Source organism: Mesocricetus auratus, unplaced genomic scaffold (genome assembly GCF_017639785.1).
Source record: "Mesocricetus auratus isolate SY011 unplaced genomic scaffold, BCM_Maur_2.0 Super-Scaffold_100009, whole genome shotgun sequence".
Taxonomy (NCBI): domain Eukaryota; kingdom Metazoa; phylum Chordata; class Mammalia; order Rodentia; family Cricetidae; genus Mesocricetus; species Mesocricetus auratus.
The window spans coordinates 13,379,233-13,396,843 of NW_024429193.1; the positions used below are offsets into that span (position 1 = coordinate 13,379,233).

Here is a 17,611-nt window from a genome sequence, read left to right on the forward strand (position 1 = left end):
CTACATGACACACACACACACACACACCACACATCACACACACACACACACACACACACACACACACACACATTAGAAGCAGGAGGAATTGATTAATATAATGGGCATAGTTTTTTTTCCCCAGGGTGATAATTTTTTCTGAAATTACTAGTGATGGTTGTACATTACAAATCTAATATCATATGTTCTGAGAAACCATTTTGTCAGTACATTTTGGTGTGAATTTTGTCACAATGTATAACTTACTGAATAATTATGGAGAGGTCTTCTAATCCTTTGTTTTGTTTCTGAGGCAAGGTGACATTACGTTGCCTAGCTGGCCTTGAATTTGTAATCTTCAGCTTCCTTAGTAACGTGGCTGTAGCATTACTGCGTGTGTCACCGTGCTTGCCTGGACATTTACGCTCATCCTGTCATCTTACCTCCTTCCAAATGAAACCATTTTCTTAGAGGATTCATGTTGAAATGCTCTAAGAGCCTGACATATGAGTGTGTGTGTGTGTGTGTGTGTGTGTGTACATGGCACATATATTCAACAAATGCTTATTAAAGACTTGAATAGGAAATAAACATAAAAAGTAAGCATAATGCAATGAGGAGCTAGGGTTATGAAGATTGGGCTGTAACCATTGTCATTTAGACTTCTGCTGCACAAACGCTAGCCTGTGACATTCCTGCACTGGCCTCTGCGAACACTGTGAGGAAATGGGTTTTCACATTTGACAAGAATAGGAAGACAGAGGAGAGAAACAGCAAAGAAGGAAACAGACAGGCTAACACTGAAGGAGCACCTTACTTATCAAACACAGGTACTTCCCAGTTTAACCCTCCTGATAATTCCTCAGAGTATATACTCACATCCATATTTATTTCCTCAAAGAAGAAAAATGTCATGTTAGCTATGCAGCAACTCATAGATTTCCAGCTGAGGCTAGGGAATATGCACCCTAATTAGGTGCTTAAATACAAAAGTGTCCTCTACAGTTTTCTAGTTTGCCATTAATTTTGTGATTCTTCAGAACTTACTTTGCTTCATGATGACAGCTACAGTTCCTCAAAGCTATCACGAGGTGGGGAGGCAATGGACAAGGGCAAAAGACAACTTACAGTCCGTGCATTGCAAGGACACAGAGGACAGGAAAGAGCAGAGAGGCTTAGTGTGCATGAAAGATCCGTGGCACTTGCTGGAAAATTATTCCCAGCTGCAAAGCAAAACTGAGGAAAAGGCGGAACTCCAAATCTTCTGAGTGGGGAACACTGTGGACAGCCACCCAGAACTATCATGATCTAAATGACATAGGAACAACATGTGGAAATAGTTATGGCTTGGAAAGCACAAGGCTGACCATTGCTTGGAGCAAATAGTGGATGTCAATTGGGAAGGAAATGTGATCATTTGCCACCGTATTCGAGCAGGAGACTGATAGAATGAGGCACGGCTGAGATTGGGGGACTTGTCACTCTATGCGGGCAGGAGACTGATAGAATGAGGCACAGCTGAGATTGGGGGTAGAGAGAGACCCTTAATGAGAAACATGGGACCAAAGGGGCTTTAGAACACGGCAGTAGATAAGAAGAGAAACTAAACTTAGAATATCGGAATATCAGAGATAATAGCTGAAGAAATAGAAATGTTATTTTAAAACAAGCCTAGCATGTTTCAGGCTGTGGTAGTTAGATCAAAACCAAACACATGAGATGTCTGATGGCTTTTCCAGGCCCTGGCAACTGACAAGGATTCATGTAAAACCTAAGAAGAGAACTCTGGTTTAAAAAAAAGATTGAAAAGAAAGAACCAGGTCCCAGAAACAAGAAGAAACGGAGTACCTATTATGTACCATCCTCTGTGCTGGATGCTTTCCTAGTGTTTAATGTTCAAGATGAACCAAAAGCCAGGAAATATAATCTCTCCTTTCTATATAAGAAATGTAAGGCTCTTGGAAACAGCCTAGATGCCCCTCAACTGAAGAACAGATAAAGAAAATGTGATATATTTACACAATGGAGTACTACTCAGTGGTAAGAAACAATGACATCCTAAAATTCACAGGCAAATGGACAGGACTAGAAAAAGCCATCCTAAGTGAGGTAACCCAAAACCAGAAAGACGAATACAGTATGCACTAATTCATAAGTGGATACCAGACATAAAGCAAAGGATACCCAGCCTACAATCCACAATCCCAGAGAAGCTAGAACCCTCTTCCAGAAACAGATGGAAGCAGATGCGGAAATCCACAACTAACCATTGGGCCAAGCTCCTGGAGTACAATTGAAGAGAGGGAGGAGAGATAATATGAACAAAGGAGTCAAGAGCATGATGGGGAAACCCACAGAATCAGCTGACCCGAGCTAGTGAGAGATCACTGACTCAGGTCTGATAAATGGGGAATCTGCATGAGACCAAACTAGACTCTCTTAATATAGGTGGCAATGTTGCGGCTGGGACAATATATGAGGCCACAGGCAGTGGGTTCAAGATCTAACTCTAATGCACAAACTGACTTAGTAGAGCCCATTCTATATGGACAGATACTTTGCTCAGCCTAGACACAGGGGTGGGGTGGTGGAGAGTTGCCTTGGTCCTGTCTCAAAGTTATGATGGGACAGACTTAGTAGACTTCCTAGGGGAGGCCTTACTCTCTCTGTGGAGCAGATGGGAGGAGGGATGAAGTGGGGGGAACAGAGGAGAGGAGGGAGAGGGAACTGGGATTGGAATGTAAAACTAAATTAATAAAAAGAAAAGAAATGTAAGGCTTGGATTTCAAGGTCTCATAACTGGGCTGGCTTAGCAAAAGGAACCACAGTATACTAGAAAGATGGGGTGACTAGAAGGTTTAAAGTTCACATGGCGGGGGTGGAGCGATAGCTCAGGGGATAATAGCACTTGCCACTCAAGCTCGAGGACCCGAGTCAGTCACAGGACCCACATTACAGTGCCAACATGCTTGAGCAAGCTTGCAAGCCCCAGCTGTGGGGACAGGGTTTTGCTGGCTACCAGCCTAGCTCCAGGTTCAGCAAGAGAACCTGTCTCAAAGAATGCATACACAATACACACATACAGCAACATACATGTATAGAACACATACATACCAATACACATACATACAATACACAACAATACACATACATACAACCTACATACACACCCACACCCACAAACACACTCACACATCCGTGATCCACCCCCAGTGTTGGTAGAATAAAACCAACCAAGATAACTTACTCTTGGACCAGGTGCTCCAGGTGGACCCTGTAACATAATCAAAAAACAAAACGAAACAAATCAAAACCCAGCCGGTAAATATCTCAAAATCAGGCAACTGTGTATTAATCAAGGACAAACAGATATAAACGAAGATGAACTCACAGGAGGTCCTGGTTGACCTCTCGGTCCTTGGGGACCCTAAACCAAAGGAAGACAAAGCACAATATGTAGACAATTTGCTTTTGATTTGGTATTAACCAAGACCCAACCTCTGCCATTGCCTATTGATGTGGCGCATATCACATGATTCACAATTCTTTCCATATTTAGAAGCGCTTACTCTTAACTGTGACCCATAATTCTCAATAACCTGGAAATTTAAGTTTTTGAGGGCAGGGAACTGTTTGCTCATTTTAAAAAATTAAATAAGTTGTGATGTAAAATATTAATACATTGTAAGTTATTTCTATTAGCACATCATATATATACATATATATATATTTTCCCCTTCATGTATATGTGAACTGTATCCCTCTAACCATCACCAAAATACTTCCTTATTTTCAATGTAAATCACATATTATGGCCTAATGCTTGCATCCCCCAACCACTGCATAATGTCCCAGTTTTTAACTCTGTGGTGTCTGCAATGGGTCACAAGGGTGAACTCTGTACAGAGATCAACACCATTAGGAAAAGAGGCAGAGAGATAATCCGCTATCCTCAGGACCGGGATAAAGGTAGAAGCTGGTATTCTGTAAAGCAGGAAGATGTCAGTCTATCCATCGCACTAATGACATTCTTCTTAGAAAGTGGAATGGATCGTGGAGTGGAGGGGCTCTCATTCGGAGGTGAAGCATAAACTTCTTAGCGGTGTGGCTCACTATTCATTCAGAGCTCCTCCCATGTCACACAGCAGAAAACGGAACCACTGAGTAACCAGTGAATGAAGAGCAGGGGTAGGACCACAGCTTAAGTAAGCTAACTATGGGAGTGATGCTCTTAGACACTTCATCCTGTTGCCTCCTCTGCAAGGTGTGGTCCTTACCAACACACCCTCCACACCTTCTGCAGCCAGCTACTTGTACATCTCTAAGCCCTCCTTCCCTTTTCACCTGCCCCCTCTCCTATGTCCTCTTCCTCCTGTCTTCCTTCCCTTCATTCCTTTCTTCCTGTAGATTTTGTCTCTGTAGCCCAACCAGCTCCAAGCTCCCACTCTTCTCGTTCCAGCCTCCGGATTATGGGATTATGGGCATGTACCGTCATCATGCCTGGCGTCCCAAGTATTTTCATGAATGCATGCGTTTGCACATGCTCCTGTCTACCCATTCTACCTACCGAAGATCTCTCAACACTACTTTAAAACTCTATATCCACCGTAACCACCTGTCATTGGCACTTCCTTTCCCCTCAACTAATTATTTCTTTTTTTTCTCCATTCCACAGAATACAGCACTGTGGAACGTACCCAAGGCTTGGTAAAATGTCTGTTGCTTTTTAATTTTCTGAAACAAGAAGAGTGCCTAATACACACGAGAGCCTCAATAATTGTTACTACATAATCAAACAATGTTGAAAGTGTTATTAATTTAGAAAGGAAAAAGGCTAAATAGGTACATTAAGATGCCCAATTATGCTGACATTTTAGAAAACGAATCAACAGTAATCATGGTTCATGTCTTACACATCTGCACAAAATAAACTTATCTGAGGTGAATCAAATGTTAGCATCATATTGAGTCAAACTCAGATTATGATTAAAAGATGGTAAATAGAAGACTCCATCTCCAGCTGTCTTCAAATACTGTTAACACTGTAACTGGCTTCTTATTCAGGCCCCTTGATCACTAAGGCTGCTAACCTGGAGTCTGTTGTGACAGCTAGAGCACATAACACGCAGTTACTTAAGTAGGCTAGAGAACCTCATACTTTGCATGATAGACATTTCATAGTTTTCATGATCTATGCTTAAAATTGTAAGCAGAGAGTGTTCAGAAGTTGTCCTCTGGAAACTGCCAGCTAAGTTGCAGGAATACCGTTACTAGTGATAGTTTAATTTCCAGTTATGCAGAGGTTAGAGCAAATTTGATCCATTCGGAATCAACACTGCTGAGCAGCTGTGTGATTGAACCACTGGGTATGCTTCTGACGTTTATAAAATCTCTTTGATGGCTCAGGACAAAGCATGTATCCTATATTTGAGTCCAAAAGAGGAATGTACCATAGGAAAATGAACGAACGCTCCCTGCTGCTGACACGACAGCCTCATTTCAGTGTGTTCCTCAGAGAAGATCAGTTCACCACAAGTATGATGCAATGACATACTTAACATGCAACAAGGCAGGGCAGGACAACCCAAACCCAACAATGGCACGAAACGGGTCAAGTAACCAAATAAAACAAATTGTGACTCCAACCACATAGCGTGCTATTAGTTCCCTTATTCCTTAGCTGGCATGGCTAAGAGAGTCATCCACCTTTTGTCTATTACATAGAGTACTGTGTAGCAAAACTATCATTGTCCTAAGGGGAGCCATATTCATGGAGATGGCTGTGGTGATGGGTTGGTTGGCTATAGAGAAACCATTCTCTTCGAATCATGCCAAGTTCTTACTGCTTCATTCCAGAATTTAAACAAATCCCTAAACAGTAACACAGTTTATCATTTGATTCAAGAAAACAAGTAAGTGTATGACCTTGGATCTGAGTATGCGGTCCCTTCCCTCCCCTTCCCTTCCCTCCCCTTCCCTTTCTTCCCCTCCCCTCCCCTTCCCTTCCCTTCCCTCCCCTTCCCTTCCCTGCCCTGCCCTCCCCTTCCCTCCCCTTCCCCTTCCTTTTCTCCTCCTCCTCTCTCTTCCTTCTTCCCTCCACTCCCTTCCTTCCTTCCTTCCTCCCTCCCCTCCCTCCTTCGCCTTCCTTCCTTCCTTCCTTCCTTCCTTCCTTCCTTCCTTCCTTCCTTCCTTCCTTCCTTCCTCCCTCCCTCCCTCCCTCCCTCCCTCCCTCCCTCATTCCCTCCCTCTCTCTTTCTTGATTTTTCCAGACAGATCTTTTTCTGTGTAACAGCTCTGTCTGTCCTGGACCTCACCCTGCAGATCAGACTGGCTTCAAACTCACAGACATCCACCTGCCTCTGCCTCCTGAGTGCAGGGATTAAAGGCGTTTACCACCACCTGCCTTGATCTTTTTTCTTATGTGAATTCCTTATTTAATTTCCTCTATGTAAATGCAGTTGTCAGTTACCTCATGAGTTCTCTTAGGTTGGTTTAGTTTTAGTGTGGTCTTTCTATTTAAAAATGGAGGACTTCTATTACAGGATGCTTAGTCTCCATTTTCTAACTCACTAGTATATCTCCCTTGTCCAGTTGTGGCAACTGGAGAATGTATCTAGTCTTTGCCAAATACTTCTTTGGGGCTAAGGCACAGATGACTTCTCTTGAGAACCACTGGATCGAAGGACTTAACTTCGAGTTTTACAATACTGAGTGATATTTCTTAGACAGCAGTGTTTGGATGGAATCAGTGCATTAGAAGGGTTAAAGCATGACTGCAAGTTAGGAGTCTGACCTTCAGGCTGCCTGTGAGTGGCTAGTTTCTCTGTAGCTCTCTTTGCCAGCTTTCTCCCCATCTTTAGTTTTCTGAGAGGCTCTGTGATTTAGGAAAAGACATTTGAGGACGGGGAGATAGGCTCTAATCTTGTCTTTGTAAGTTACCCTATGCTCTTGGGCGTACCCCTACTGATTCAGGTCACAGGTCTGATTTGAAAAATAGCAGGCTCACCGAGTGTGATGGTTTGTAAGAAAATGGCCTCCAAAGGGAGTGACACTATTAGGAGGTGTGTCACTATGGGGGTTGACTTTGGAGGTCTCCTATGCCTAAAGTACACTCAGTGTGGCAGTTCATTTCCTGTTGCCTGCAGATCAAGATGAAGACCGCTTAGGCTTAGCCTCTTTTCCAGCACCGTATCTGCTGGCATGCTACCTGCCATATCCTGACATGAGGACAGTGGACTCTGAAACTGTAAGCCAACTCAATTAAATTGTTTCCTTTACAAGAGATGCCATGGTTATCATGGTGTCTCTTCACAGCAATAAAAACCCTAACGAAGACAGTGAGGCCCTCTCAAGGATTTAGTTTGCAGACTGAAGACCTAGCACAGTGTCAGAGTGCTTGTCTAGCATACTTGAGGCCCTATTTAAGGCTCTAACTTTGAACATATGTGCACACAAATACACATACATACACACACACACACACACACACACACGGCAGAAGAGAGAGAAAATGTGAGAATTGTGGTTTTCAAGCCTTTAAAAATTAATTATTTCTCATCTTTTTTTTTTAGTGGGAGAGAGGGTTTACACCCATGAGTGTAAGTTAAAGGTTTCAGTTTTGAAGTTTGTATGACTGTAAAGGAATTTGTAGTTGAATCAAAGGAGCTGATTTATTTTCATTTGAATAATTATACCACCTAAGAATGAAAATACACCTACATATTTTAAATTCTTATCTTTAAAATATAGGATGTTTCCAAATACTTTTTTTTGTCATACTGTGTAAGCCAAAAAGGAGGCAATAATTCTGATACCCAAAAGCTGTCAAGCCATATTAAAGTAGTTGAGAAAAATGTCAGTGGAATTCAACATTAAACTGATTTTTTATCTTATCATAACATACTATCGAAATGAAGCAGCCTTCCTAAAATTTATGGGAAATTGTTCTCTACATTTTTCCTACTTCTATGGCTTTCAAGCTGTTTCAAGTTGTGATGTTCTGTCAAAATCAGAGAATGTTATTTTTGGTGCAAGCTAATGTTTTACTTTAAAAGTAGCTGTATTCTATTATTTCTGACAAGTGCTCCTTAAATTTATCCTCAAATCAGCTGTGTCCTAAAAGCGTTTTTGGAATCCTAGGAGATGCAGGAATTCTTTCAAAAATTAATTTACAAGAAACATAAGAGTTTTGAAATTAGGGGGAAAAGGGAAAGGTAAATTTTACTTACTACCTGTGAGCAGGTTTATTAGGACACCCTAATCTGGATCTGCTTAGAGAATATATGTGAGTTCCAGGCTTTAAAAAGAAAACCCATAGTCAGTCAGACAGGGACCAAGTATGGAATAGAGAAGAAATCTCTTACACAGATGTACAGAAATGGCATCCAACTGGTGGAAAGGACTCATTTCTAACGAGTTTTGGAATCTATAAAGTTATGCTGCAGGAAGTGGGAAGCTTCTCCCGTAAGAAGTCCAAATCTATGAAGGCACAGTGTTAGGTGAGCAGCGATGGGGATACTGTGATAATGCAGGAGTAGGGGCTCTGGGTGGCTGGAAGGCATATTCCATAGAACAGAAGGAGTGAGAGCCACTAGCAGGGAGAGACTGGAGGGGCAACAGATCATCACACAGGGCTTTCCTATCAAGCAGAGGAATTTAGACTTTTTTTCAGAGTGCACAGGTCAGGGAAGGTCAAAGAGGGCAGCCAATCTGGTTTGTACCTTAATAACAATACTACGGCTCGTATGTGGACAATGGTTGGCACTAGGGAAAAAAGTGCAGTCAATGAAAAGATGTGCAGAGCCAGGGGTGACAGCATGGTGATACAGTAAGTGTCAGGGATGGAGACATGGTGATACAGACAGACAGTGTCAGGGATGGAGACATGGTGATACAGACAGTGTCAGGGATGGAGACATGGTGATATAGTCAGTGTCAGGGATGGAGACATGGTGATATAGACAGACAGTGTCAGGGATGGAGACATGGTGATACAGACAGACAGTGTCAGGGATGGAGACATGGTGATACAGACAGTGTCAGGGATGGAGACATGATGATACAGACAGTGTCATGGATGGAGACATGGTGATACAGTCAGTGTCAGGGATGGAGGCATGGTGATACAGACACACAGTGTCAGGGATGGAGACATGGTGATATAGTCAGTGTCAGGGATGGAGACATGGTGATATAGACAGACAGTGTCAGGGATGGAGACATGGTGATATAGACAGACAGTGTCAGGGATGGAGACATGGTGATACAGACAGTGTCAGGGATGGAGACATGGTGATACAGACAGTGTCAGGGATGGAGACATGGTGATACAGACAGTGTCAGGGATGGAGACATGGTGATATAGTCAGTGTCAGGGATGGAGACATGGTGATATAGACAGACAGTGTCAGGGATGGAGACATGGTGATATAGACAGACAGTGTCAGGGATGGAGACATGGTGATACAGACAGTGTCAGGGATGGAGACATGGTGATACAGACAGTGTCAGGGATGGAGACATGGTGATACAGACAGTGTCAGGGATGCAGGCATGGTGATACAGTCAGTCAGTGTCAGGGATGCAGACATGGTGATACAGACACACAGTGTCAGAGATGGAGACATGGTGACACAGACAGTGTCAGGGATGGAGACATGGTGATACAGTCAGTCAGTGTCAGGGATGCAGACATGGTGATACAGTCAGTCAGTGTCAGGGATGCAGACATGGTGATACAGTCAGTCAGTGTCAGGGATGCAGACATGGTGATATAGACAGACAGTGTCAGGGATGGAGACATGGTGATACAGACAGACAGTGTCAGGGATGGAGACATGGTGATACAGACAGTGTCAGGGATGGAGACATGGTGATACAGACAGTGTCAGGGATGGAGACATGGTGATACAGACAGTGTCAGAGATGGAGACATGGTGATATAGACAGACAGTGTCAGGGATGGAGACATGGTGATACAGACAGTGTCAGAGATGGAGACATGGTGATATAGTCAGTGTCAGGGATGGAGACATGGTGATATAGTCAGTGTCAGGGATGGAGACATGGTGATACAGACAGTTTCAGGGATGCAGGCATGGTGATACAGACAGTCAGTGTCAGGGATTGAGGATGGATGAGGTGGGAACTGAGGTCAATTTTGCACTCTATGCCTTTGTTATTGATTTGTAGGGGGTATACTTATTTTCCATTTATGAGGTATCACACTTCTAAGATCTGGCAGAGACTTAAATGCACCCCACAAATTCCAGTCACAGTAAGAGTGTTAGTCCAGTAACTCCAGGAGATGGCTGGTAAGCCTCCTGCGGCAGGAACTTGTGAAAGCACCATGTTCTCAACTCACTGTTACATCGGATGAGTCACTGTTGACTCAGGCTCAAGTCCTGCCCGGTATCCTGCTGCTTTAGTTAGTGTTTATTGTGTTCTCATTATGGACCAGGGCCTATTGACTGGGGACTACCTGCTATCAAAGATGGTAGTAGTATTAGGCAGTCATAGTAACGATGGCATCAAATGTGTATAATGTCTTCTTGGAGACCATTCTCAGGAAGCTGATCACAGAAACAGAAATAATACTTAAAAATAAGTCATTTCAATTTATTCTCCATAGTCGCTCTCATTTACCATTCATTTAAAATTCACTGTCTACCAGATGGTGGTGGTAGCATTCACCTTTAGTCCCAGTAATCAGGAGGCGAAGGCAGGCAAGAGTTTGAGACCAGCTGGGTCTATAGAGTGAGTTCCAGGACAGCCAGGGCAACATGGAGAGACCCTGTCTTGACAAAACCAAATATATATATGTATATATGTATTTCGCTATCTATTGAGTGGAAGCTATAAGACAGATGCTGCCAAAGATTGGGGTCCCATCATGAAAACCAACATTAAGAGAAAACCAAAACCAAAAGCATGTGCTCCAGTGAGGGAGGCATACTGAAGGAAAGACCAAATGTCATATAGCAGGCAGCAAGGGACTTGGATAAGGAAGACAAAGGGTTTCAGGAAGGTGGGGACATTACTTTTACATGATGGTTGATCTTCACTGGTACTTAGGAGTTTGAGGCCCAACTCTGGGCACATCTGTGAGGGTTTTATCAGAGATGGTTGACTGGTCCTGAAGGGGTTAGGGCCAGCGGGATAAAAGAAATAAAAGGTGAAGACCAGAAAGTGCTAAGATGTTCAGCTTTGTCTCCTGTCTGGCATGATGTGAACACGGCAGCCATCCTCCATCACATGATTCTACAGACATGATGCTCTGCTCACATGTATGGGGTCAAATGGTCGTGGACCGGGCGCTCGGGAGATCCTGTCCCATTCCCCTTCTCTGGGGTACCATGTATATCTCTCTTAGGATTCTTCCTGTTTCCCAGACTCTCTGGCAGTGGGATTATAGTCTGGCACTCCCCTGATACATATCTAAAATCCATATACCATGTTTGTCTTTTTGTGACTGGGTTACCTCACTCAGGATTTGCCTGCAAATTTCAAGATTCCATTTGTTTTTTTCTGCTGAGTAGTACTCAATTGTGTAAATGTACCACATTTTCTCTATCCACTCTTCAGTTGAGGGGCATCTAGGTTGCTTCCAGGTTCTAGCCATTACAAATAATGCTGCTATGAACATAGCGGAACAGACATCCTTGTTGTATGAATGGGCATCTTTTGGGTATATGCCTAAGAGTGGAATTGCTGAGTCTTGTGGTAGGTGTATTCCCATTTTTCTGAGGAGTCTTTATACTGATTTCCAAAGTTGGCATTCCCACCAGCAGTAGAGGAGTGTTTCCCTTTCTTCACATCCTTTCTAGCATAAACTGTCATTGGTGTTTTTTATTTTAGCCATTCTGACAGGAGTAAGATGGTATCTCAGAGTTGTTTTGATTTGCATTTCCCGGATGGCTAAGGATGTTGAGTACTTTCTTAAGTGACTCTCAGCCATTTTAGACTCTATAGAGAATTCTCTATTTAGTTCTGTACCCCTCTTTTTAATTGGATCCTTTGGTGTTTTGGAGACTTGCTTCTGGAGTTCTTTGTAAATTTTGGAGATCAGCCCTCTGTCAGATGTGGGGTTAGTGAATATCTTTTCCCATTCTGTGGGCTGCCTTTTTGTCTTGCTAACTGTCCTTTGCCTTACAAAAACTTCTCAGTTTCAGGAGGTCCCATTTATTAATTCGTTCAAGGGTACCTCCCACATTCTCTTCTAAGAGGTTCAGTGTGGCTGTATTTATGTTGAAGTCTTTGATCCATTTGGACTTAAGTTTTGTACATGGCGATAAACATGGATCGATCTGCATTCTTCTACATGTCAGCCTCCAGTTATGCCAGCACCATTTGTTGAAGATGCTTTCTTTTTTCCATAGTATAGTTTTAGCCTCTTTGCCAAAAATCAGGTGTTCGTTGGTTAATATCAGGGTGTTCAATTCAATTCCATTTGTCTATCTGTCTATTTTTGTGCTGATACCAAGCTGTTTTCAGGACTATAGCTCTATAATAGAGCTCGAAGTCAGGGATGGTGATGCCTCTGACATTGTTTTGTTGAACAGGATTGTTTTGGCTATCTTAGGTCTTTTGTTTTTGTATATAAAGTTGAGGATTGTTCTTTCAAAGTTTGAATTGTGCTGGGATTTTGATGGGGATTACATTGAATCTGTAGATTGCTTTTGGCAAGATTGTTGTTTTTACTATGTTGATTCTACCTATCCAAGAGCATGAGAGATCTTCCCATTTTCTGGTATCTTCTTTAATTTCTTTCTTTAAAGACTCAAAGTTCTCATGATACAGGTCTTTCACTTGTTTGGTTAATGTTACCCCAAGGTATTTTATGTTGTTTGTGGCAATTGTAAAGGGTGATGTTTCTCTGATTTCTTTCTCAGTTCTTTTATCATCTGTATATACTAGGGCTGCTGATTTTCTTGAGTTGATCAGGTATCCTGCCACTTGCTGAAGGTGTTTATCAGCTGTAGGAGTTGCCTGGTAGAGTTTTTTGGGTCACTTATGTAAACTATCATATCATCTGCAAATAATGAAAGTTTAACTTCTTCTTTTCCAATTTGTATCCTCTTGATCTCCTTTTGTTGTCTTATTGCTCTAGCTAGAACTTCAAGTACAATATTGAAGAGGTATGGAGAGAGTGGACAGCCTTGTCTTGTTCCTGATTTTAGAGGAATTGCCTTGAGTTTCTCTCCATTCAGTATGATGCTGGCTATTGGCTTTCTGTATAGAGCTTTTATTATGTTTAGGTATGTTCCTGTTATCCCAGATCTCTCTAAGACTTTTATCATGAAGGGGTGTTGGATTTTGTCAAAGGCTTTTTCAGCATCTAGTGAGATGATCAGCTTGTTTCTCAGCCTGTGTATATGGTGGATTACATTGATGGATTTTTGTATGTTGAACCATCCCTGCATTCCTGCATCCCTGGGATGAAGCCTACTTGATCATGGTGGATGATTTTTCTGATGTATTCTTGGATTTGATTCGCCAGTATTTTATTGAGTATTTTTGCATCATTGTTCATGAGGGTCTAAAGTTCTCTTTCTTAGTTGTGTCTTCGTGTGGCTTGGGTATCAAGGTTATTGAAGCCTCGTAAAAAGAGTTTGGCAATGACCTGTCTGCTTCTATTACATGGAATACTTTGAGGAGAATTGGTATTAGTTGTTCTTTGAATTTCTGTTAGAATTCTGCATGGAGGCCATCTGGCCTTTGGTTAGGAGAATTTTGATGACTGCTTCTATTTCATTAGGGATTATACATTTATTTAAATTGCTTATCTGTTCTTGATTTAATTGTGGTAAGTGATGTCTATCCAGAAAATTGTCCATTTCCTTTAAATTTTTGAATTTTGTGGAGTACCTGATGATTCTCTTGACACTAATTAGCACTTGGAAATAGTCACTAAATCTAATCTTCCCTTCCTAATTTGTTTCTTTAGTCACATAGTGTGGAAGAAACTAATAATGGGCTAGTCAGGAGGAGGTTTTGTGATAAGAGGCTTCTGAGAAAAAGAATTAAGTTTTGGGTGACAGGCATTGACCTGAGGTTTCTTCCAGGCATGGGGGCAGGTTGTGCCCAAACTCCAGTAAGTCCAGTCAATGCAAATTATCTTTAAATAAAGATGTCAAGAGGAATAGAAGTAGAGGGGTTAAGAGTATAGTACGGAAGTACCAAGAACAAGAATCAGAAAGTGAGGAAGCTGTAGAAAGAATAGGAGAGGCAAGCCATCAGTCTGTGAGGTCTAAACATCACAGTGACCTCACCCGGTTTTCATAGAACCTTCCAGGGCCTGGGTCTTAGACCCTTCAGCAATGTGAGAGACTTCAATTCTGTCTAGGTTTCATTTTGAAAGGGACAGCCTGCCTAGTCCCTAACTTGTTTACTCTGGATGCCATATTTCTATCAGATATCTAAGATTACAGTTATAACTCATTGAGTTTTCAACCTGTCAGAGCAAGTCATTTGTTTTCACATGAGATGCTTATAACATTCCTGCAGTATGAAGTTGCCATAGGCTCTTGAGGTTCCTTGACCTCATGGAAGCTTATGATGTAGCACTGTACCAGGAAGCTGTGGGAAATGAGCTAACACCAACCCCTGTGTTTTCCTTCCCATTTCTACTCACCCAGGCGATTAGAGTCCTTACATGAGTATGTTCTAGATTCCTGTTACATTGTCTGTTGGGAAAGAGTCTACAGTCACGTGTTCCCCTTTCAGCTAATTAGCATAATCATTTCACCCTATGCCTTCTCCCTTCTCATGGGGGATGCCGACATCTGGCCAGCATGAATCGCTCTTGTGGCAAAACCTGACCGGACAATGGTACTTGTGTCAAGTCGTGGATATGCTCATTTGCTTCATGTTGCTGGCCTTTTACTATCTACACATACAACTCACATCACCACTTTGTGTGCCGAACATCCCAACAACAAGAAGTTTTTAAAAAGACAATGTATTTCTGCCATCCCTGTCCTCAGGAAGAGGAGATAGGAGGAATAAAAATCTGAAGCTACCCTGAGCAACACAGCAAGAGTCTATCTCAAAACAGCACCAACAAGCTAATGCTTTGATTTCCTTGCAGCATCCCCTGCTGACTGGGGATAGCATGTGCGCCTAATGAGACCTGGCAGGGGTCACTTGGGCACTGGAGAACACCTGTCTCTTTCATGTCTGACCAGGCAAACACTCTACTGTACACGGTGATCCGGAAAGAATATGATTGCCAGGTCCTTAAACACATTAGGACTTATCAGATCCCATTGGAATGTACTGTATAGGTTATTTCTACTTCTCGACAACTATAATTTGATTTTGAGCCCACAAATATCAGAGGCACGATAGGGAGCAAATCTAACACAGTCTTAGATTCCCTGGGGATTATCTCCCAGAGATAAGGGCTGCTGCAATCACAGGTTTCATTACTGAGTTAAACTTACAGTTTCACCTCTGAAGCCCTTTTCACCTCTGGGTCCCTGAAAGAGAGGGGAAAAAAGATGGTAGCTAAGTGTTATAGGCCTTGCGTGTGTGATACAGCAGCAGGTGCACTCAGCAACATGCCATTTATATTTCCGTCTCACTGTCCAGGAAGACGTTAATTCAGATGCAGTATCCATTTCCTGGGTAATGGAAAGCTCCCCCGAAACAAACACAAAACCACCTGTGCTGGTGGGTTCCGCTCTGCTCACCACTCCAAGCTCCACCATGCCGTGAGGCTGGGTCAACAGGACTGTTACTCAGGTAGCACAGTCAAAACAGCTGTCCAACAACCATTCACAAAAGAATTCGGAAAGGAAATTCTTCCAGTGTCTCGGTTCCAATCCTTGGCTTTTCTTTGCTTTCAAAACCCTTGTTTCTAGAACATTCCCTTTCTCCCCTTTCCCACTTTCAGTTCCAGGTTTAGTTCTATTCACTGCGGGGCGGGGCAGTGTGACTTCAGAGGACTAACCCAGGCCCCAGTGAGTTCTTCTCTTCCGCTGTGGCTCCTGGAGACTGGGCTCAGGTTGTGGGGCTCCCAAAGCAAGCGCCTTCAGCGGCACCACACTAGCTTTTAAAATCATTTTGGGGGAATAATTTTTCCATATCAAATCTAGGAATTCAATTTTAAAGTATGTTTTTGAAAAAAAAAAAGAATTTAGCCTTCTAGTCCCATTTAGAAGATGTCCCCAAACTGTAGCTACACCTTAGCTTTCTAGATGATTTTTAAAATGATCTTTCTGTTCTGTTTTTCACGTCAACCTTATTTGTTTTTTTTTTTAATGGTGAAGTGTGGTGACAAAGTCTTCACTAATGCTTCCCAAATAATTCCATCTGCCTTTCCTGCCCCCAGCATAGGAACAGCCATGTGACCAAATGATAGCCAATTAGACATTAGAAGTACCTAACACTTGAGGGTGATTCTGAACACTTGAAGGTGGCTAAATGAAAAAAAAAACTAACCAAATCTGAAGTCCTTCTTCCTTACCAGCTTACTACGAGCCAGTTTTGTTCGGTGCTCCTGCTACTTGGGGCACTTTCTGTGATGATTAACTCACAATATGCGTGCACATCTAATTCTGTCCTCTCCTCTGCCACACTGACGGGCTTCTTTCTTTTTCCCACCATGCATTCTGTTTTTGTTAATTTTGCACTCTCACTGTTTTCCATCTTGAAAGAGAAATCCATTATCGCCTCTCCCCTACCTATTCTCCCTCACAGGATTTGTGTGTGATTCTCAGATGATTATAAATCCATTATCGCCTCTCCCCCTACCTATTCTCCCTCACAGCATTTGTGTGTGATTCTCAGATGATTGTTTCTTATAATGGACTTTTCTTCTCGGAGTGGAAAAAAAACAGAATATGGAAAAAATTTGAAAAGAAATTTGATCTGCATGGTGAATAGTATAATGACCTTTAACAACTATTGGATAAACAAAACACAGTGGGATATTTTAATTGAGACATTTCTTTATCACATTTTCCTTGACCAACCGCTTCACATTTTTTTTACAGAGGAGAACAATCACTCCTTAATCGGAACAGCGTGTGCTGAGGAACCGCCCACTGAACTGTGAGAACTCTCCCACCTACAGTTTTATGCAGCTCTGAGTAGCAAGTGTTGGAGGCCAAGAGAATGAGTTACACATTGTATTTCCTTTGAATAAACTCCAGGAACTTTAGTGGTGAATTCTCTAAATTTATCAAAGATAAGAACTCTCCTTAACACTCTGAAACATTCCATTTTCAGTTTTAAATGTCTACACATAACACTTTCGAATGCTTCAAAATGGAACGAGTCTTGGTTTTTCCAGTCTCCATCTGACCGACCCTACTGGGTCCCTTGGTGTACAAGTTCTGCATTAGGCCCAACCACACTGTTTCAGTCACTTATTTCATGGTTGCTTTCCCAACAAATTTCTTACAGTGCTGGCAATGTGCTGACTCTGTCCACCCCAGACACAGCCGGGTAACTCACTGCCTCCTTTACCTTGGCCAACCAGATGAATCCTATAGACTTTATCTATTGGATGGAAATAATGCCGGCTTCAACCACTTGCTGTACCAACTTGAGAAATGTTGTCATGGAAAACGAAGCAAGTCACAAAAGGAGGTTTTGGAAAGTTATCATTGCACATTTCACAGTCGTC

General features: G+C 42.3%; 1 protein-coding gene across 4 annotated transcripts in view; it reads right to left on the minus strand.

Moving 5' to 3' along the window:
• The window catches only part of Col24a1 (collagen type XXIV alpha 1 chain), a 261,191-nt gene that overhangs the window by 18,572 nt on the left and 225,008 nt on the right, over window positions 1-17,611 (minus strand). For all 4 annotated transcript variants that reach the window (XM_021233967.2, XM_040751646.1, XM_021233968.2 and 1 more), the window contains 3 exons: window positions 15,423-15,458; window positions 3,371-3,406; window positions 3,227-3,253 (listed from right to left, as the gene is read on the minus strand). In XM_021233967.2, the coding sequence (XP_021089626.2) occupies window positions 3,227-3,253; window positions 3,371-3,406; window positions 15,423-15,458 (99 nt within the window). The remainder of the gene's footprint in view (window positions 1-3,226; window positions 3,254-3,370; window positions 3,407-15,422; window positions 15,459-17,611) is intronic.